The 22025-nt window shown below is 36.9% G+C and overlaps 1 protein-coding gene across 4 annotated transcripts in view; it reads left to right on the top strand.

Moving 5' to 3' along the window:
* Window positions 1-22025, top strand: part of LOC105481321 (cullin 3) — a 112870-nt gene that overhangs the window by 68446 nt on the left and 22399 nt on the right. For all 4 annotated transcript variants that reach the window (XM_071073459.1, XM_071073457.1, XM_011740828.3 and 1 more), the window contains 9 exons: window positions 2546-2706; window positions 4009-4123; window positions 6076-6304; window positions 11000-11145; window positions 11836-12012; window positions 14108-14278; window positions 14858-14965; window positions 17410-17534; window positions 20078-20174. In XM_071073459.1, the coding sequence (XP_070929560.1) occupies window positions 2546-2706; window positions 4009-4123; window positions 6076-6304; window positions 11000-11145; window positions 11836-12012; window positions 14108-14278; window positions 14858-14965; window positions 17410-17534; window positions 20078-20174 (1329 nt within the window). The remainder of the gene's footprint in view (window positions 1-2545; window positions 2707-4008; window positions 4124-6075; window positions 6305-10999; window positions 11146-11835; window positions 12013-14107; window positions 14279-14857; window positions 14966-17409; window positions 17535-20077; window positions 20175-22025) is intronic.

The following is a 22025-nucleotide window of genomic DNA, read 5'->3' as shown; positions in this document are numbered from 1 at the left end:
CTGGGATTACAGGCGTTAGCCACCCCACCTGGCCTGTACGTATACAATCTTGAACTTCAGTCACAGGACTTATTTTTCAGAGAAAGTCCTGATGTCTGAATGAACGTTTATATTTTTAAATTAAAATGTTTAAGATGCAAGTGTTTGTATATGTTATAATAGTTTTACTGTTTTTACTAGCTGTCTTTAACCATTCAGATAGTGGTTTTGATCACATTGGTTAAAAGGTATTCTCCTGTCTCTGGTGCTTTTCTGTACAATATATACTTATATGTAGAACTTAGAAAAATCAAATTTGTAAAATAATTTAAGCAGTAAGAGTGATTATTTTTATAATAAAAGGGATTCTTGTTGCTTTTTGAATTATTTATGCTAGTTTTTATTATGTACATATTCTGTGCTGAGAAGTAAAACACAATTACCATGACAGTAGGGAAAGGTTGGGCCTGGAGGTCTTATGAGATGAAAGAGGAGGTTTACAGGTGGTGGATCACGAGGTCAGGAGATCGAGACCATCCTGGCCAACATGGTGAAACCTCATCTCTACTAAAAATACAAAAATTAGCAGGGCATGGTGGCGGGTGCCTGTAATCTCAGCTACTTGGGAGACTGAGGCAGGAGAATCGCTTGAACCTGGGAGGCAGAGATTGCAGTGAGCTGAGAACACACCACTGCACTCCAGGCTGGCAACAGAGTACTAAAAAAAGAATAGTAGCCATCAAAAGAAAGGAGGGAGGCTGGGCTCGCTGGCTTATGCCTGTAATCCCAGCAGTTTGGGAGGCCAAGGTGGGCGGATTACAAGGTCAAGAGATCAAAACCATCCTGGCCAACCTGGTGAAACCCTGTGTCTACTAAACATACAAAAATTAGCTGGGCGTGGTGGCAGGCACCTGTAGTCCTACGTACTCAGGAGGCTCAGGCAGGAGGATTGCTTAAAACAGGAGGTGGAGGTCGCAGTGAGCCAAGGTCGCACCACTGCACTCCAGCCTGGTGGCAGAGCGAGACCCCGTATCCGGAAAAAAAAAAAAAAAAAGAGGGATGTGGTCAGAGGGAAACTTTGAATTTAAGATCTGGAGGATGGAAGTGTGAAGTCCAAAAACTTCGAAGTCATCAATGAAAATTTTGAACTCATGAAAACTGATGTTAAGATTTGAAAACTGTGAGCTCGTGCTGAGATTATATAGAATGTAGAAATGTGAGCACTAAAGAAGATAATATAAAAAATAGCTTTCCTTGTTATTAGGTGTATACCATCATACAAGATGAACGAAAGGAGAAGGTTGGAGGAATGATGTCATAGGAAGCAAGGACTGCATGTAGAGAATTTAATTAAAATTGTTTGGGGCCGGGCATGGTGGCTCACGCCTGTAATCCCAGCACTTTGGGAGGCCAAGGTGGGCAGATCGCTTGAGGTCAGGACTCTCAAGACCTGCCTGGCCAACTGGTGAAACCCCGACTCCACAAAAACATAAATTAGCCAGGCATGGTGGTATATGTCTGTAATGTCAACTACTCAGAAGGCTGAGGCAGGAGAATTGCTTGAACCCGGGAGGAAGAGGTTGCAGTGAGCCAAGATGGCACCATTACACTCCAGCCCAGACAGCAGAGTGAATGAGACTCCATCTCAAAAAAAAAAAAAGAAGTTTGGAAAGCTGATTAATAATATTCTGGTTACATTGTTAATATGGTAGAGCTCTCTTCATGTTCACCTTATCGTTAGCTATAACCTATAGATGCATGTTCAAGAATCTGGTGAAAGTTATGGGCTTTCTTTCCAAAGTACTTAAGCGTGAACAAACATGTAATAACTTAATAATTTTAGAAGACTTACAGACCCACGAAAGCCCAGAGAGATCCTTGTTGAGATGAGAAGGGAATTAAACAGTAGTTTTATTTCAGTGTGTTTTGCTATCAGTATGGATTTTCAGGGAATGCACAAGACCGAACTTTTATAACCAACACTTCTGGGTTATCTGTGCTCTATTAACTGAGATATCTATAATCATGTTGGTAAGAACTTGAAAGTATAATCTGTTTGAAGTGCAAGTAAGTAGAGGTGTTTTAATTATGTAATACTTAATGCTGCTCTATTATATGCATTAGAGCCTTTTAATATTTATCAGTAACAGTCTAAGTTGTATAAATCCGTACTTTATTCAGCTCTCAATTTTACTTCCAAGAGTATGTTCTTCAAGTACAGTATTTAAGAATGAACCTTGTTTGAATATGCTGTGGCTTTGGGGAGAAAGTGTGCTGCCTGTTTACCTTTTTTACTTGCTTTTTTGTTTCTGACTGTGATGCTTCCTTTGTCCCCTTTTTCTTAAGGTAAATGGGCCACCATTTATACATTGTCAGTTGTAAAAACTTAACTTTATATAACTTGAGAGGTGCTAGAAAGTTCCACATTACTTAAGATCGTTTGAAATGTTTCTCACCTGAAAAATGATTGCTTTTGGAGTTTTATTTCCTTTATTTGTTATTGTAGCACACAATAATTATTATGTTCACAAGAATTGTACTCATATTTATATGACTTTAACTGTAGGACCGTGTATATGTACAACAAAATAATGTGGAGAATGTCTACAATTTGGGATTAATTATTTTTCGAGATCAAGTTGTACGTTATGGGTGTATTAGGGATCATCTACGGCAAACTCTGTTGGATATGATTGCAAGAGAGCGGAAAGGAGAAGTTGTAGACAGGTAAAATTTCTCTTTACTCTGGTGGTTTTGGTTTTAGTGATTATATTTTGAGAACAATTCTCTGTCTTAGTTTTATTAAAATAAATAAAAGTTTGAATGTTCAGCACATTGGGAAAATCCTCAGAAACTTTGTATCAGAGTTAACAGTTACCTAGAATTTAATTTGAAAGCACACATCTTTTATATTTTTAGAAGAGACTATCCTAAACTTTTATTTAATATGCTTTTCAGCTAGTCATCACTTTTGGCTTTTCATTTATTTTTCATGCCAGCATTTTGTTTCTTTTTTTCTGTATAATAACTTTTATTTTTTTTTATTGATCTTTTTCTTTAAGGGCTTTTGTCTGTCCATCATTCCTAACATTTTTGAAGAAAACTGTCGAACATAGCCTAAAATGACTAGGAACTGCTGTGCCCCTTTTAAATCAGAGTTCCTCCCCCTTCATAACAATGATGGCAGTGTCATTTTGGTGATGCTGCAGCTAGAATGGCTTGAAATACAAGATTTTTTCTCTCTCTTTATCTGTTTTCAGAAGAGCTGTTAGATGAAAACGTGTAAAGTTCTTTTTATTTCAGCTTTGGTGCTTGATCAGGATTGTCCAAAATCCATTTAGTGCAAAAAGTTATATTGCCCAGGAGTAGCTATATATTGGACCCATGTCTGGCAGTACAGCTTAATATGCCTGTCTCCCTCCTTCCTTCTGGATGAACAACCTCTCTATGTTTTCAAATACATAGAAATATTTAGACATTTTAATTTTCTTTAAAAATTTTGTTGTAAGCCGGGCGCGGTGGCTCACGCCTGTAATCCCAGCACTTTGGGAGGCCGAGGCGGGCGGATCACAAGGTCAGGAGATCGAGACCACGGTGAAACCCCGTCTCTACTAAAAATACAAAAAAAAATTAGCCGGGCGCGGTTGTGGGCGCCTGTAGTCCCAGCTACTCGGGAGGCTGAGGCAGGAGAATGGCGTGAACCCGGGAGGCGGAGCTTGCAGTGAGCCGAGATCGCGCCACTGCACTCCAGCCTGGGCGACAGAGCGAGACTCCGTCTCAAAAAAAAAAAAAAAAAATTTTGTTGTAACAGAGTAAGAACACCTTGAGATAAATAGCCGTGCAGTCAAGATATGCTTTCCAACTTAAAATTAGGCTAAATCCTTTTGTTTTACATGAGTGGCCTGTGGGAGATTGGTCACTTCAATAGAAGTTAAATGTCCTGAAGATACTTTTACCTACTACTTTTGTAATTTTTATGTGAATTTTTAATGTAATTTAATTATCAAGTGATACAACTTTTTTCAACAGAGGCGCAATAAGAAATGCTTGCCAGATGTTAATGATTTTAGGTCTCGAAGGAAGATCCGTCTATGAAGAAGATTTTGAGGCTCCTTTTTTGGAAATGTCTGCAGAATTTTTTCAGGTAATCTGTGAAAATGTTAATAATCTTTTAAGATGTTCTTAATGTTATTTAGTTACTAATTGAACTATTTTGACCTTTTTTGACTGCGGCCCATTGAGGGAGGGGCGTATGCAAAAAATGCCCATCAGCACACCTACCTCACATTCTGACCATTCCACTTAAGCAACTCATCGATAACAAATTGGAGAGCTTGAACTTACACACATGGTTTTTAAAATTACAGAGATAATCCTTGAACAGTGTGGGGCATAAGGACGCTGACCCTGCTGTGTGGTCGAAAGTCCACATAACACTTTTGACTCCCCAAAAACTTAACTAATAGTGTGCTGTTGAACGAAAACCTTACACATAACATAAACAGTTGATTAGCATATATTTTATATATGTATTGCATATTGGATTCTTACAAAAAAGTAAGCTAGAGAAAAGGAAGTGTTATTAAGACCATTATACAGAAGATAAACTATAATTTACTGTTCACTAAGTGGAAGTGGATCATCAAGGTCTTCATCCTCATCTTCACATTGAGTAGGCTGAGGAATAGTAAGACGATAGGCTTGGTCTTGCTGTCTCAGAGGTGTCAGGGGAGGAAGAAAATCCACTTCATGGACCTGTGCAGTTCAAACTTGTGTTGTTCAAGGGTCAACTGTATGTTATAAAACTGTAAACTTAGAAATATCCTTAACATTTTACTCTATCTAATATTATGAATTATTTAAGTACCATAAATTCACAGCAGTACATCACCAACAAAGTCTCATCTGCAGGCTTTTAGTCACTTAAATTACTAGTAAAACACACATAAGGATATGAATGATTCTGTAGTGCATATTTGCCTTAAAGGTTGTTGATTAAAAGGTTACAGGCCAGTGAGTACTATTGATAGAAATTTGCAACAGTGGTCCAAACCAACTAAATTGCTAAAAGTAAAGCTAAACTGGTACTAATTTGTAATGAAATGATGATAATAATAACTGAGTACCAGTAAGCATAAGATAGTATTTATAAGGTAACTGTAACCAGGCATTTTTCCTGAATACCATAACTATCTGAGCATAACATAACGTAGCATAACATAACATTCCATAACAGTAGGAATTTTGTAGTGTTGCCAAAACAGATGTATTAGTAAGAAGCTAAAATGTTGGCCGGGCGCGGTGGCTCACGCCTGTAATCCCAGCACTTTGGGAGGCCGAGGCGGGCAGATCACAATGTCAGGAGATCAAGACCATCCTGGCTAACACGGTGAAACCCCATCTCTACTAAAAATACAAAAAATTAGCGGGGCGTGGTGGCAGGCACCTGTAGTCCCAGCTACTCGGGAGGCTAAGGCCGAAGAATGGCGAGGCGGAGCTTGCAGTGAGCTGAGATCGCGCCACTGCACTCAAGCCTGGGTGGCAGAGCAAGACTCCTCCACCTCAAAATAAATAAATAAATAAATAAAAAGATTATTAGTTATTTAAAAACTCTTTTTCTCAAACGTTAGTGTATATGTTTACTCCGTTGAGACTGGGAGTGGGATGGCAGGAAGACTTTAGTAACCAGCAGTATGCCAGCAAAGCGTATGATAAACATGATGAATCTTTCTGGTTATAATTTTGCATTCAGACAAATCAAAAAAGAACATCCCACTCTATCTTGGAGTCAGATGCTTCTATATTTTTGACCCTCACTGGCATATATATTTACTTTTTTGGCTATTTTTTGGAGTGCATTGGCACAGTTTGAAAAACATTGTTTACAGGTAATGTTTTAATTTAGTATTATGTAAACACCAAAGGCTTTAAAGGATATAATTCAGACTATATCAATCTTTGTAATGAGAGATTACACAAAATCCTATTAGTACTTATTTTACTTAGGTTGATTTATTATAAACATTATAGAAACCCCAGCTAAGAGCAAAAACACCTTTTCTTCTATATTAAAAAAATTACATTTTTAAATTGCAGATGGAAAGCCAGAAATTTTTAGCAGAAAATAGTGCTTCAGTATATATAAAGAAAGTAGAAGCTAGAATTAATGAAGAGATAGAACGAGTGATGCACTGCCTTGACAAATCAACGGAAGAACCAATTGTGAAGGTAGTTGAGAGGGAACTCATTTCCAAGCACATGAAGACTATAGTAGAAATGGAGAATTCTGGGCTAGTACATATGTTGAAAAATGGAAAGACAGAAGGTAAGTGTTACCGATTGAAAAATAATTAAATCCTTATTCTGCCTTATCGATATTTTTAAAACTTTCCTACATTTAAAGCAGGTATCAGTTTTCAAGAAGTTGTGTATATTGTTAATTTGTCTCCGCTGTTAACCTGGGTGGGATTTCCAAGCTTGATACTGTCTTACCAATGAAGATTTTAGATATTTCTAATGAATTGAGCATTTCCTGTCTTTAAGTCTCATTTTATGTTTTTCTTAATCCAGAAGATAAAAAGTGTAACAGTATTGGTGAGCCCAATGAGCTCCTCATTCATTCCTGTACTTGTCGTATACCAAAGGATGTGGGCTGTCTTTATTCCTACATACTCTTGGGGTTTTGTGATTCTCTTAAAATCTTAAATTTCCACCTTAGATTTTTGTAGACTTTCCTTTGGGATTTAGTTGTGATAGGGTGCCAAAAATGCAAAAATATTTATGTCTTCCATATTGATAACACTTAGATAAATTAGATTGGTTTGGGGAACACTGAAGTTACAGAATGGAAAAGGAGGAAGGAGGAGTGCATAAAAGTAAAAAACATTATTGAGATAACTAACATTTATTTTTTGTAGCTATTTTATCTTTATTTCCCTGGGGTAAAAAAAAAATTGTGACAAGTATCCTAGAAGAAATTACAAGTTAAAAGAACAATAACCATATCTTCTATTCTTAGTTTCTGATGCTTTGATTTAAAACTTTGCCTTTATCAGTGATATGGTATTAGAAAATAAAAAAACATGGTCCCTTGTTCTCCTGCTTCGTAGATGAAATCTGAGCGATATTTTATCCACTTCTTTTTAGTAAAAGAAATACGTATTGCCTCTTGGGGTCATGAGCTATGTAGGGAATGAAAAAAAGTTTTTTAACAGAGAATTATGAAGAGCAGGAGGATACAAGAGAAGGGAAAAAGAAAGCTGGTGGGAAGTTGAGCCACGTTTCTCTCTAGTGGAATCCTTACCTTGTGTTTTAAAATTGTTAAATTTTTGTATATATGATAAATCCCTGAAAAGTGATATATAATTTAGAAAAAAAAAGAAAAACTAGAGAGACTTCCTTTTTAAAAGACTATTCTGTTAAACCTTTTTTTGTAAAAGCAAAAAAAAAAAAAAAAACAAGTCATCTAGTATGTTTGCCGTGTTTCCTAAAATTAAGGTCTAAGTCTGGGGTTGGCAAGCCTTTTTTGTTCTTGTTGAATAAAATGGCTTGTGAGCCATGCAGTCATAGTGAGAAAATAGTCATAGACAATAACAAATGAATAAGCCTGTGTTTCTATAAGACTTTATTTATGGGCCCTGAAACTTAAATTTCATATAATTTTTATGCGTCACTAAATAGTATCCTTTACAGTTTTTCCTCAGCGATTAAAAATGTGAAAACCATCCTTAGTTCATGAGCTGTATGTACATAAATAGGTGGCAGGCTTATTTGCCCCACGGGTTCTAATTTGATGACCCTTCTCTAAATGGTCTCTGGTAGACTAGGACTTCATGCAAAGCATTTGCCCTGCTTAAACAAAATGAGTATTGATAAATTATGTAATGTACTGTTTAGGTATTGAGTGAATGCTTTCTTACCTACCTTAGGGGCATGTAGGGAGGGATGATTAAATGGGCTGGAGATGAGGGGCTAGGAAATGTTTGATGGAGAGGTTGTTGGGCATACCTGAATTACAGCATCTCTGTAACTTGTGTGGAGATATATGTAAAAGGTGTCAGGTGTGCCTATCATGGCAGGCACTTAACGTGAATGAAGGAATATCATAATAGTACTCACCAGAGTTCTCCTTTATTTAGTACCTTAGGTTTCCAACAACACAGTAGCTATCTGTGATTCTAAATTAAATTTTAAAATCCTGTTTTTCGGCCGGGCGCGGTGGCTCAAGCCTGTAATCCCAGCACTTTGGGAGGCCGAGGCGGGCGGATCACAAGGTCAGGAGATCGAGACCACAGTGAAACCCCGTCTCTACTAAAAATACAAAAAATTAGCCGGGCGCGGTGGCGGGCGCCTGTAGTCCTAGCTACTCAGGAGGCTGAGGCAGGAGAATGGCGTGAACCCAGGAGGCGGAGCTTGCAGTGAGCCGAGATCGCGCCACTGCACTCCAGCCTGGGCAACAGCATGAGACTCCGTCTCAAAAAAAATAAAATAAAATAAAATAAAATCCTGTTTTTGTCCGGGCAGTGTGGCAAACGCCTGTAATCTCAGTACTTTTGGGAGGCTAAAGTAGGTGGATCGCTTGAGCTCAGGAGTTCAAATTGGTGATACCCTGTCTCTATGAAAAACACAAAAATTAGCTGGGCGTGATGGCACATGCCTATAGTTCCAGCCACTTAGGAGGTTGAGGTGAGAGGATCATTTGAATCCGGCCAGGGAGGTCAAGGCTGCAGTGAGCCAAGATCATGCCACTGCACTCCAGCCTGGGTTGCAGAGGGAGATGCTGTCTTAAGAAAAAAAAGGGGAACTGTTGTCTTTAATTTTTCTGAGCTTCCACTAGAAACCTAGTGGCAAAAGATCTTAATTGTGGTAGACCCCGCTCTTGGAAAAAAGTTGCTCTTGTTGAGAACATATCAGAGGCAACTTCACCATTATGAAGCCAAATTCTCATAAATCAGAAAACGAAAAACAGTTTTCTCACTGTGAATGGAGGATAAATTGGATTGTTATTAGATGCAGATAGCGTTATGAAATTAAGTTCAAATGGTATCTTTTTTTTTTTTTTTTTTTTTTTTTGAGATGGAGTCTTGCTCTGTCACCCAGGCTGGACTGCAGTGGCGCGATCTCAGCTCATTGCAAGCTCTGCCTCCCGGGTTCATGCCATTTTCCTGCCTCAGCCTCCCGAGTAGCTGGTACTGCAAGCGCCTGCCACCACGCCCGGCTAATTTTTTGTATTTTTAGTAGAGATGGGGTTTCACCGTGTTAGCCAGGATGCTCTCCATCTCCTGACTTCATATCCACCCGTCTCGGCCTCCCAAAATGCTGGGATTACAGGCATGAGCCACCGCGCCCAGCTGGTATCTTAACTATTTTATTAAGTGTGTATAGAAATAATGATATTTAATTTTTGAATGCCAGATTACCATTTACTCTTTTACCTTCTCTTTACCCTGACATTTAAATACAATGAAATTGTAGTAATTTATGTCAACTAAATACACAACGTGTAATATCTAAGCCACACTTACAACAAAGGAATGAAATAGACATTTTGTTAGAGGTATTTGGTGTGCCACGTTTACTGTGGTATGTGTCCATACATTGTTGTTGCATTTGTAATACCTGTTTTAAACATGGGAAACTTGGTTGTAATTTATGCTAAGCATGTGAGAAGCTATAAAATTGCCATGTGTAGGTTACTATGGGCATATATTATTAATGGAAACTAATAAATTTGCTGCCGAAAGTCACTGAAATAAAGATTAGTAAAACTTTGTCAGACTTGCTTCGAAATATTTTTAAAATACATACAACTTTAGTTTAAGCTCTAAACTACTCTTAGAACTGTAGACCAAGGTTGGCAAATTAGGGCCTGTCCACCAAATCTGATGCACTACCAGTTGGTTTTTTTTAAAAAAAAAAAATCTAGTATTTAATTACACATGAAAATTTATATAAATTTTCAATACCCATAAAATTTTATTTGAAACATAGTCACACTCATTAATTTATGTATTGTCTGTGGCTCCTTTCTTGCTATAGTGTCAGAGTAGAGTAGTTAAGTCAGAGATCTATGGCTCACATTTAGAAATATTTATTATCTGATGCTTTACAGAAAAAACATTGGTCAGCCTCTGATCTAGAAACTCTAACTCCATTTTAAAAAGTTATTGATTGTAAAACTTTTAAAATTATCATTGTAAAGTTCTGACACTGTGTTCTTCCAGCAAGTTGTTATTATAAAGAAACACTAGACATATGGGAAAACTGTATTTTAAAATCTATATTTTAGTCTTGTGAAAAATGATATTGAAAAATGGATAGGATCCAGAGTTTTCATTCTAAATTTAAAAAGTGTAGTGAGAGAGACCAAATTTTGAAGTACAGATACTGGCTTAGGATGCCACCTGGGAAACATTAGGGATTGCTCTGAAGAAAATATTTAAGAAGTGGTGTTTATATTATACATTTCATAAAAACTTTACCTGAGGTGTAATGAAGTAAATCTTAGTATAGTTCATTTGATTTGTTTTCATGATTATCAGTTAAACCTTTGGAAATACCCACAAGACTTAAATTGGTTTTAAAATTTCTTCCTCATTACAGGGACTATCAATTATATCTTACTTAGTGACCCTTTTTGTAGATGTTTTGTAGTGTCATTAGGTCTGCATTAGAGTTATGTAGGATAAAGTATTTATGAACTCAAAACTGCAGTTGCCATGTTTTTGTGACATTGTTACGGTTTTTGGCATCTCTTCTTCCATGTAAATTTAAATTTGCTAGGACATTTAATTGATACTTTCAAAGCATCTCGTCTAAAAGTTGTGTTTTATAAATTACAGTAATAACCATTAACTAGCCTACTTTTTCATGTTTTCATTTTGATACATGTATATTTTTAATAGTCATGCGGTCAGTAAATGGGGGTAATGGAGAAATAAGCTTCTCTAAGTATTATAGCGTGAACACAGATTCGTGTTTTTTTCTTTAATGTAGCCAATTTGTGTTTTCTGATTTGTAGATCTTGGTTGCATGTACAAGTTATTTAGTCGTGTGCCAAATGGTTTGAAAACAATGTGTGAGTGTATGAGTTCCTATTTGAGGGAGCAAGGTAAAGCTCTTGTTTCTGAAGAAGGAGAAGGAAAGAATCCCGTTGACTATATCCAGGTAAGTAAACCCAGAAGATGCTCTACATTTATAATAAAGGCAATTTGACAAGTGCTAAAACGTATTTTCAACTTAATTGTCCCAGTCGTAAATTAATAGTTGTAATTATCCTAAGTATTTTAGGATTTTGCAAGGTGCGCATATTTACATCAGGGAGCTAAAATTCAACTGCTACTTTTCATTTAACTTCTCTGATGAAGATCTTGTTTAAATAGTCTCAATAGCGAATGTGAGGTTCTTTGGTATGCCTTAGTGTTTCTATACTGTAGTATATTGGAATAAACAACTGTTTATTTTTTGTTTGAAAACGTTTTGTTTTCAAGCAGTACTGTGAATAAATTATATGCCGTGTTTTTGTGTTTTAATATAATCAGCTTTTTTGGTACATTTTTTAAGCTAATTTTTTCCCGGGCTAACCCATTCCATGAAGACAGGAGAATGAGAAGCAGTGAGGAGGTTCTTTGGTTCGTTTGCATTGTGTTAATATATATATGGAAGTTATAATACCTCTCTCATTGACATTTTTAATAGAGGCTTAGATATAGGCTTAAATAATATCAAAGCTGTAAGTTTAAAAATGAATATACATGTTTATTACCAGCAAAGTTAAGATAAACATACATGGTCATACGTGTATTATTTATGGAAAAATTATTATAATGTGTCCTAAATTTTGTTTTTATTTCTAAGGGTTTATTGGATCTGAAGAGTAGGTTCGATCGCTTCCTCCTGGAATCATTCAACAATGACCGGCTCTTTAAACAAACTATTGCGGGTGACTTTGAGTATTTTCTCAACCTCAACTCCAGGTCTCCTGAATACCTCTCATTATTTATTGATGATAAGCTGAAAAAGGGAGTCAAAGGGGTAAGTAGTAATGCATTTGAAAATAATATTTAATTTTATTTAAAGATACAAAATTATATGTAAAATTAGGACATTTCACAGATAAAAATTAAGCATGACCCATTGCTGTGCTTAAATGTGTGCCATGGTGTATTAAAAAATAGTTTGAAATACTTGACATGCTCAAAAGTAGTTAGACATTTCACTTAATGTGTAATTGGCTTCAAAAACAAGCAACTGGATGGGCTTGGTGGCTCATGCCTGTAATCCCAGCATTTGGGGAGGCCAAGACAGGAGGATATCTTGAGGCCAGGAGTTTGAAATTAGCCTTGTTAACATAGTGAGACTCCATCTCTACAAAAAAGAAAAAAATTAGTGGCACATAGTGGTATACACCTGTTGTCTCAGAGGCTGAGACAGAGGATCACTTGAGCTCAAGAATTCAAGGCTGCAGTGAGGTATGATCGCACGACTGCACTCCACCCTGGGCAACAGAGCAAGACCTTGTCTCAAAAAAACTGAACAGCCGTCCAGGTGTGGTGGCTCATGCCTGTAATCCCAGCACTTTGTGAAGCCAAGGTGGGCAGATCACCTGAGTTTGGGAGTTCGAGACCAGCCTGACCAACTTGGTGAAACCCCGTCTCTACTAAAAATACAAAATTAGCTGGGCATGGTGTTGGATGCCTGTAATCCCAGGTACTCGGGAGGCTGAGGCTGCAATGAGCCGAGATGGCGCCATTGCACTCCAGCCTAGACAACAATAGTGAAACTCCGTCTCAAAAAAAAAAAAAACCCTGAACAACTACACAGCTGTAGTTGGTTTTAAACAGTCATTTTTGTGACTGAGAGTTAGGCATGTTGAAAATAAAGAACTAGAAAACTTTCTAGTAGTACAGAGTGTTGTTTGCTCTCATCTGATTCTGGAGGTTGTGTGTCAAACAGTAATTGGATGCCAAGAATGTTAAGGCATAGATAGAATACATCTCAGAAAATAGTTAGTGTAGCTTAATTTCAAGACTTTATGATATATGATATCTCTGGAACCTGGGGAGCTCACGACAGCATGGAAAATTAACTGAAGCATGTTTTGCTCACATCTGAATTGGTCTCTCCTGACTTCGTGTTGGAATTTGTGACACCAAAGGGAAAAGCAACATGTTGTCACAGGTTTTACAGGCAGTAGCTGCAATAAGGAAACAGAATCACTAAGGATGCACAGAATAGAAAAGTCTATTAATTTACTCATTCATTTAGTCTTCCATTTTTCTAAATATATTAATACAACCTGTCACAGAATCCTTTTGCCCTTATTAAAAGTAAGGGCAGCCGGGCGCAGTGATTCACGCTTGTAATCCCAGCACTTTGGGAGGCCGAGGCAGGCGGATCACCTGAGGTCGGGAGTTCGAGACGAGCCTGACCAACATGGAGAAACCCTGTCTCTACTAAAAATACAAAATTAGCTGGGCGTGGTGGTACATGCCTGTAATCCCAGCTACTCAGGAGACTGAGGCAGGAGAATAGCTTGAACCCGGGAGGCAAAGTTTGCAGTGAGCCAAGATGGTGCCATTGCACTCCAGCCTGGGCAACAGGCGTGAAACTCCCATCTCAAAAAAAAAAAACAAAACAAAATAGAAATAAAAAAATAAAGTAAGGGCAATGGCCTTTTTACTGTTTGGATTATAACAAATTATTGCCTTGTGTTTGCACAATTTAGGCTGTGAGCTTAAATGAAAAATTCCATCTTTTGGCTGTGTAAGTTTTTGCCTGCATATGCAAAGCCTTCATAAAATAATCTCTGTGACTAAAATTTCATTTCATCTGTTCTCAGTCATCCCTTAACCCAGCGCTATATTACCTTATGCCTCCAATTCAGTGGTAGCCCTCTATGGAATAGAATTCACTCCAACCCCTCATTCATGATGCACTAAATGAGAATGTAAGAATGATGCTACTATGTGAAGTAGGAGACCCTCATCAAACCATGTCCCTTTTTCTGATGTATGTCAATCAGATACCTGTGTTTTCAAACAATATTGTTTTTAAGCTGTAAGTGAACTGTAGTACTACTTTTGTAGAACTAAAATTGTGTAATTGTTAAATCATCTTCATTTTGCAGCTAACAGAGCAGGAAGTAGAAACAATATTGGATAAAGCAATGGTCCTTTTTAGGTTTATGCAAGAAAAAGATGTATTTGAACGTTATTATAAACAACACTTGGCAAGGAGACTTCTCACAAATAAAAGTGTTTCTGATGACTCTGAAAAAAACATGATATCTAAGTTAAAGGTAAGGTATGTTTTAGATGGAATAGAGTGCACCTAACTGATGTTTATCATGGTTGTGTACTGACAACATGTGATTAGAAATTATTTGGTTGATTATTAAGTGTTTATTTCTAGAAATAAAGGTAGATTGTTTTGGAGAAGAACACAGACTACACTAACATTTGTTCAAGTTCAGGGACGTTCATAGTTTGCTAGAATTTCTGTTGGTGTGTCAGGATACATTCATGGAGGCCTGGAGGGGAAGATTAGTAAAAGGGAAACAAAGAGGCTTTTGCCATGTAGTTCTTTTTCGCATAATGTGGTCCATAGAATACTTGCACCTGAATCACCTGAGATGCTAGTTAAAAACAGAGTTCTGGGCCCTACCTTTCAGGGCGTAAGTTGGACTCTCTGAAAGAATCTGAGAATTTGCATTTTAAAATCCTGAAGTTTGCTAACCACAGGCATAGAGCAACTACTGGAAAAATTTACAAGAAGATTATCAGGGATAGCAATAACATGAAATAGTTTCTTTCTTTCAATACTTCCTCACAGAAAAATCTACCATTTATTTGTGTAAATTTGTGTTTTTCCTCCACAGACTGAATGTGGATGTCAGTTCACGTCAAAACTGGAAGGAATGTTTAGGGATATGAGCATCTCAAACACAACGATGGATGAATTCAGGCAACATCTACAGGCAACTGGTGTAAGATTCTGCATTAATATCTACTTAGATATTCATGTAAAGTCTTTTGTAATGGGCGTTTTCATCCACTTAGCAGATGACAGTTGTTTCTTTAAATGTCATTAGTGACAACATGTGTTTTGTCTGTACTTAAATTATTTTCCTTCACATTACCTCTTTTTCTGTGTTCATGTTAAAATTTTTTATTCTTTTAAAATTTAGTTTCTTCTTCCCACTTGAAGGAATACACTGACAATTTAATAAAGAGAATTATTCTGTTGTTAATAAAGATAATACACATCTGTTACAAATTGTGGAAAGAGTACTGGGCTTACACAAGTTTACTAAGTTTCAGTATTATTCTTTTCACTTTACCCCAAGATTGTGTCATCTTGGGATAGTCACCTGACCTTCCTATACCTCACTACTGTCATTCTCCTCTGTCAGTTTAGCTTAAATGGGCCTTATATCCTAAGCGTGCGTAGCAGGTGAACTGAGACTATAAAAACATAGAAATTAATGTATTATAAATGTGTTTGGTATAACTCCTCAAAGGTGGTGAGCTGGAACTTCTATGGCTTTGGAGTCTGATGGGCATTTTGTGAGCATTTAATGAAATTCAGAATTTAGTTTCATTTTTTTACTCTGATTTTCAACTTAATCTTAAGTTAGGAAATAGTACAGTTTTTAAATTTTTTAAATCACCAAGTACCACTCTATAATTAAAATGCGTCACAACCGTTTAACAGATTTGTGGGTCTTTCCTTTGATATCTGAATATGAGATCATCACTTCTACTGGTTTCATAGGCTCACAAACCAGATATGTGAAAATACCTAATTCTGTAGAATAACCATTTATTTCTGTGAAAACATTCTGACTTTAATGTAAATAGTTGTATGATTTGCTTTATAAATATCAGTGTTTACAGTTGAGAAGAGCTGAGAGGAGGAAAGATGCAAGTCCGTGACAAATTTCAGGTGGACAGGAAATGAGTAGTGCAATTATCCTGGATTTTGTTTTTTTTTTTAGATTGTTTAGGAATGTGTAGTTAAATCTAATATATTGATATATTTTCTTGTATTTTTTGTTTGCTATAGTAAGTTTTTAAATTTTTTTCTTCCACTAATCTTACACATTGAAAGCTATAGGGATGATTGGGGTAGATCCCATGCATATTGATGTGGGTTGAATGGACTGACCACTTTGTTACCCTCCCTTCCCCTAACCAACTTGCAAATGTATAAACAGTTCTCCACTTCCCCCAGTATACCATGTAAGAGTCTCTTCTATGATCCTCTCTTCTCTGCGTCATCTAAGTTTTTTATTTCCAGTTTCCTTAAAGTAATAATTTAGTGGATACTTGTGAAGAAATATGAGTGTAGAATGCTTCTTGATATTCATAAACTCTGATTCCTGCCCTTAAAAATTTATATTACTAAATCATTGAGGCAAGATAAAAATGAAATGATGATTTATAACACATTGAGTATCAATAATAAAGATAATATTTAATCTTTAAGAGTTTTTGTTGTGCTTCGTTGTTTACTTAAAAATTTGTTTAAAAGAAGAAAATAATTGTGACAGTGATACTAGCTTAGAAGTAGTTATTCATTGTACAGATATTTGTAGAGCACCTGCTTTGTAGCACTGGGTCTATAGGGTCCTATGCAGAGGTTGTTGGAATGTGAGCTACATGTTAAAACACAAAGGTTTTAGTTACTTTAGTTGAAATAGTTGCTGGAATATTAGAAATATGTGTTAAGATGGCAAAAATATTTTAAAACTGAGATGAAGGATATTATGCTAGAATTTTCTCTAAAATGATATAATTGACCCCCTTGACTTTTTATTTGAAAAGGCCCAAACTTTTCTGTTCTCAGTGATAACAGTAAGACTTGATTCATGTGTCAAAAACTATTCTTTGGTCAGTGTTTTTAAATTAACATCATAAGCAATAATTATAACTATTTGCCATAGCAGTTAAAATTCGGGAAACACTGGGTGGGTCTGACATTTAAGAAAATCTGTTTTTTTGCCGGGCGTGATGGCTCATGCCTGTATTCCCAGCACTTTGGGAGGCCGAGGCGGGCAGATCACCTGAGGTCAGGAGTTCGAGACCAGCCTGACCAACATGGAGAAACCCCGTCTCTACTAAAAATACAAAATTAGCCAGGCGTGGTGGGCATGCCTGTAATCCCAGCTACTTGGGAGGCAGGAGAATCGCTTGAACCTGGGAGGCAGAGGTTGTAGTGAGCCGAGATCGTGCCATTGCACTGTAGCCTGGGCAACGAGCGAGTCTGTCTCAAAAAAAAAAAAAAAAAAAAAAAAAAAAAATGGTTTTTTGTTAGATATTAGACATGGAGCTAACTAACTGCTTCAGTAAATCTAACACAATGTCTTAACAGAACAGAAAGCAAATCCTAGTTAATTTTGAGGGGACTATCTCTTTCTGTTTTACATAGGTATCTTTAGGTGGTGTTGATCTTACAGTCCGGGTGCTCACGACAGGATATTGGCCCACTCAGTCAGCCACACCAAAGTGCAACATCCCACCAGCACCAAGACACGCTTTTGAGATATTCAGAAGGTAAATCAAAATCAGACTTTGTATTACTATGTACAAATAAGTGTTCAAAATTAAAATGAATTCGAACATTAATATCCATAATTGAGGATGAATGTATTCCATTTATTACCTCATGTTCAAAAGGAACATTTATCCTGGCATGCAGCAATTTCCCCCTCTATAGGATCTTGATGAATAAAGTAAAGCAGGCATAATTTATCTCTAGAAAGATTGTTTATATGCTGGCATTTGAAATGCCTTTTATTTAGAGCAGTAGTGAAAATGGAAAAAGAGAAAGTAAATGATGATGGAAAACCAGACCCAGAGAATTCCTTGAACTTTCTGAACACTTCAGCCAATTTGCATTGTTGGAAATATGTGGATACCTTATTCCCACTAGTACTCAGAGGCTCTGAGATAGCAGTTTTGATGAGGAAGAGGAGCAAGATGAAAAAAACAAGAGTGATATGCAAGAAAAAAACAGAAAAAGATCCAAGCAAATATCTTTTTTGGGCTGCTGAAAATAATTGATTTACCCAGTGTGGAGACTACTTTGTGAAAAGACCACTCGTGTGAACACTAGGGATGAAGATGAGTATATCACCCCCTTCATCGAGCAGCCTAAGGTGGACACTTAGACATTGTCTGTGAGCTGATTGCGCAAGGGGCAGATGTTTTTGCAGTGACTGTGGATAGCTAGATACTCCTGCAAGGTGCTTATAAGTGGAATAATACCAGAGTGGCTTCTTTATTTCTTCAGCATGGTGTAGATCAGTTACCAGTGACCAAACAAAAGGCCTCCTGACCCCCTTGAATCTTGCTGCTGGAATCAGAGACAACAGAGATACTCTAGAACATCTGCTCGTGAGCTGTTAATCTCGAACCAGATCTGAAAAAACAACTGGGAAGAAACTGCATTTGATATTGTCAGGAGGACCAGTGTCTGTCACGACCTCTTTGAAATCGTGGAAGGCACTGTACAAATTCTTCACCTTAGTCTTAATGATTCTAGCAATTGTCTTAAGTTTCCAAGTACCAGTGCCTTCTTTGTGTGGGATGTAAAATATTCCCATAATAAAAGGTTGACATCAAACATCTTACTACAAAAAATTCATTGGTACTCATTAAGATGTTCTTCCAGGTGAACTGCCTGACCTTGATGTCAAAATGTATTTGAAAGTTGTTTGACTATATCTTCTTGAATGATTTCTGTGGAGTTTGTGACTTTCATCAGAAATAATTTCGACTTGCCTATACTTAAAAACTTGACATAGGTTGTACAGAAACTAAAGATATTTTTGGTGCTGATCCGGGAGATAATATATTTTTAAGTAGCGCATATCCTGGATCTTTGAGTATTCAGCATATTGACATGTATCTTTGTAAGGCAAGGTAACTAAGATTTTAACTTAAAAAGCCTCAAACATTCTGGTGCTATCCCAGCTGTCTTCTCTACATTACCATAGCCAGTTGCTTTCATTTTGAACCAGAAGCACTAGCATATTACTGACTTGTAGCTTCATAAATTAAAAAAATAAAAACTAGATTTGTCTTTTAGAACATACACGATTTTCCGGGAAAGCAGCTAGGTGTTTAATCCATGAATCTTGTATACTGTCTCCACCACCACAATTCACATAATCCTGTGGACAGTCCTGCTTCACCCTGGTCAACTGCATCATCCTTATTGTAATAGTGAATCAGTATAACCCTTTAGACATGCACACAGATACACCCTGTTGCAAGAGTTCACAAAATATCTGCTGTCCAACTAGTTTTACTTGCCTAATCCCACTGGTTTAGGCACTGCTTATAGTCTCTTGAGTTCACAGAAATGTCGGGTTTTTTCCCTCCCCAAAGTCCTCATTTTTTACAAACTGTAGAAGGGGAAAACGACAAGGGAAAAGGAATTCTAAGAGTGAAGGGATGGTGGTTATACTGGGGCAAGAACCACAGAGTGGCTCAGGCTTTGAAAAAATACAGTGTGGATAGTGACAAAAAAACATAAATATAAAAATTCAAGAAAAAGTACCAGTTCTGAACAACAAAAACAAAGGGAGAGTTTATCCTTTATAATTTTAATATGTAAGAAAAAGTTACATAAACTTTTCTCAGGAATATTTTATAAATGCCCTTTGTTCAGCATTAGTGCATTGAGTATTTTTTGTACTGTGGTATAGGAGTGTATTTTGTACTGTCGATGTCTACTACTGGCTTAGGACAAATTGATTATTGGGTTACTGTGGAGAAAGGTGGTCTTAAGAACAGCAGGGGCTGAGCAGCAGTAGGTTGGGCCAGAGTGTACAGTAGAAATTATTTAGTGTGCTGCCTTTGTCATTTAATATCTAGCTGAGTTACTTAGGGCTCTCTCAAGGTCTCTCCTGTGGAAAGTTGCACCTGAACTTGATTCCTAAGGTTTCCTTAAACTTTTAAAATCCATACACACACACACACACACACACACACACACACACATACATGTTTAAGGGATGTTATCCTGTGGTTTGTAATTTCAAATGTGTAAGTTTGTTTGATTTGCTAAAACCTGGTTTGATTTGCCGAAGGTTCTACTTAGCCAAACACAGTGGTCGACAGCTCACACTCCAGCATCATATGGGTTCTGCAGATCTCAATGCCACATTTTATGGACCAGTTAAAAAGGTAAATATTGATAGTTTGAACATATTATGTAACTTAAAGTTAGTCTGTTAGAGCTGATTTGTGATTTATGTTGACCTGGGTAAATTATTTATTTCTCCTGTTTCTCTGCCTGTCTCACAAGTTAGAAAGGTTAAAAATCCTAGCTTTATTACTTATGTTCTCTCAGTTGCTAACTGCAACTTTGAAAATATGAAGACTACACCAGTATAGTCGTCACTAAGGACTAAACATTAGGAAAATTACATATTTTATTTATAAAATTAGGTTTAAGAAAATATTGCGTAAAATAGTAAAATGTAAGTTGATTTCAGGACATACAAAGCTGTGAGCCCCTTTTCAAAATTCTGTTACCTATAATCTTTATTTCTAATAAATCAAGATTGCGAAGATTAACATTCGAGGTTTGTTAAATATACAAATGTTATTAAAGTCATTTAAAAATTAGTATTGGACCAGTAATTTGCCTTCACTTTTAAAAAGCAATCACATTTTTATATCTAGATTGAGAGGTTTAGAGGAATAATTTATTTTCATTACTTGATGTGAATCAGGATTATTTGCCTTCAAAAAATTCTAAGTCTTCTAGAAAAACTGTAGAAATATACCTAAATTGTCATCTAGGCAACAAATAAGTTTTAGATTTTAATGAGAATTTTACTAGTTTGGTATGATGAGTCACTGTTAACATCAGTTTTTAAGTATTGCTGAAAATGCCTATAAAAACATTCTAATTTTGATATTTAATTGAAATGGGAAATAGTACTTTATAGTTCATTTAGTTAAATAATATTCGACACATACATTTGAGTGTAAGTGGGAAGGACAAGGAAACTAAAGAACTTAGCTTTTAATTACTGCCTGCTTTTGTTTTAAAAGATAGGTTTTCTTTCCCTAAATACTCATGTTCTTTTAAAGTTTATTAAGCAGATCAGTAGATTTTTAAAACATATGCATATGTTAATTTTTGAAGAATTAGAAAGTTCCAATTTGTATCCTTAAATCATAAAGCAGGAATAGGCTTTGAGAATGGCGCTTGCCCCTTGCTCCCCTGGGCCCCATGCTATGCTATGATATTTTTTGATCTCTTACTGTGATCAGGTCACACAGAAAGAAACCTAATCCTGTTACTTTTGGTGGTAGTATAACAGTAGTGATGTTTTGTAAGTCCATTATTATTATCATCCCATAGTGTACTGTTAAAATAATTTTAGCATTAAATATAGGGAATTGATTAGTTACTTGCTCAGATAACATTAAAATGTTCACAGTGGGGGGACAGGAGACAGTCCTAAATGTGTGTGTGTTGGGCGGTGGGGGGGGTCTACTACTAAAAAGTAGATTTCCGGGCCGGGCGCGGTGGCTCACACCTGTAATCCCAGCACTTTGGGAGGCCGAGACGGGCGGATCACGAGGTCAGGAGATAGAGACTCTCCTGGCTAACATGCTAACATGGTGAAACCCCATCTCTACTAAAAATACAAAAAATTAGCCGGGTGTGAGAGGCAGGAAAATGGCATGAACCCAGGAGGTGGAGCTTGCAGTGAGCCAAGATCACGCCACTGCACTCCAGCCTGGGCGACAGAGCAAGACTCTGTCTAAAAAAAAAAAAAAAAAGATTTTCTTTATAGAAATAAGTTACATAGTTTTTGTTGAGGGGGAGGATGGAGATTATGGGACCTGTTTCTGAAACATGCTGTTAAAGTTACCAGGAAATTGGTCAGCTGTGGTGGCTCATGCCTGTAATCCCGGCACTTTGTGAGTCCGAGGTGGGCAAATCACTGGAGCCCATTAGTTTGAGACCAGCATGGGCAGCATGGCAAAACTTGGTCTCTACAGGAAATACAAAAATTT

The sequence above is a fragment of the Macaca nemestrina genome, chromosome 11 (genome assembly GCF_043159975.1).
Source record: "Macaca nemestrina isolate mMacNem1 chromosome 11, mMacNem.hap1, whole genome shotgun sequence".
Classification (NCBI taxonomy): domain Eukaryota; kingdom Metazoa; phylum Chordata; class Mammalia; order Primates; family Cercopithecidae; genus Macaca; species Macaca nemestrina.
Note: the sequence above shows the minus strand (reverse complement) of the source record. Positions and strands in the feature narration are given on the sequence as shown.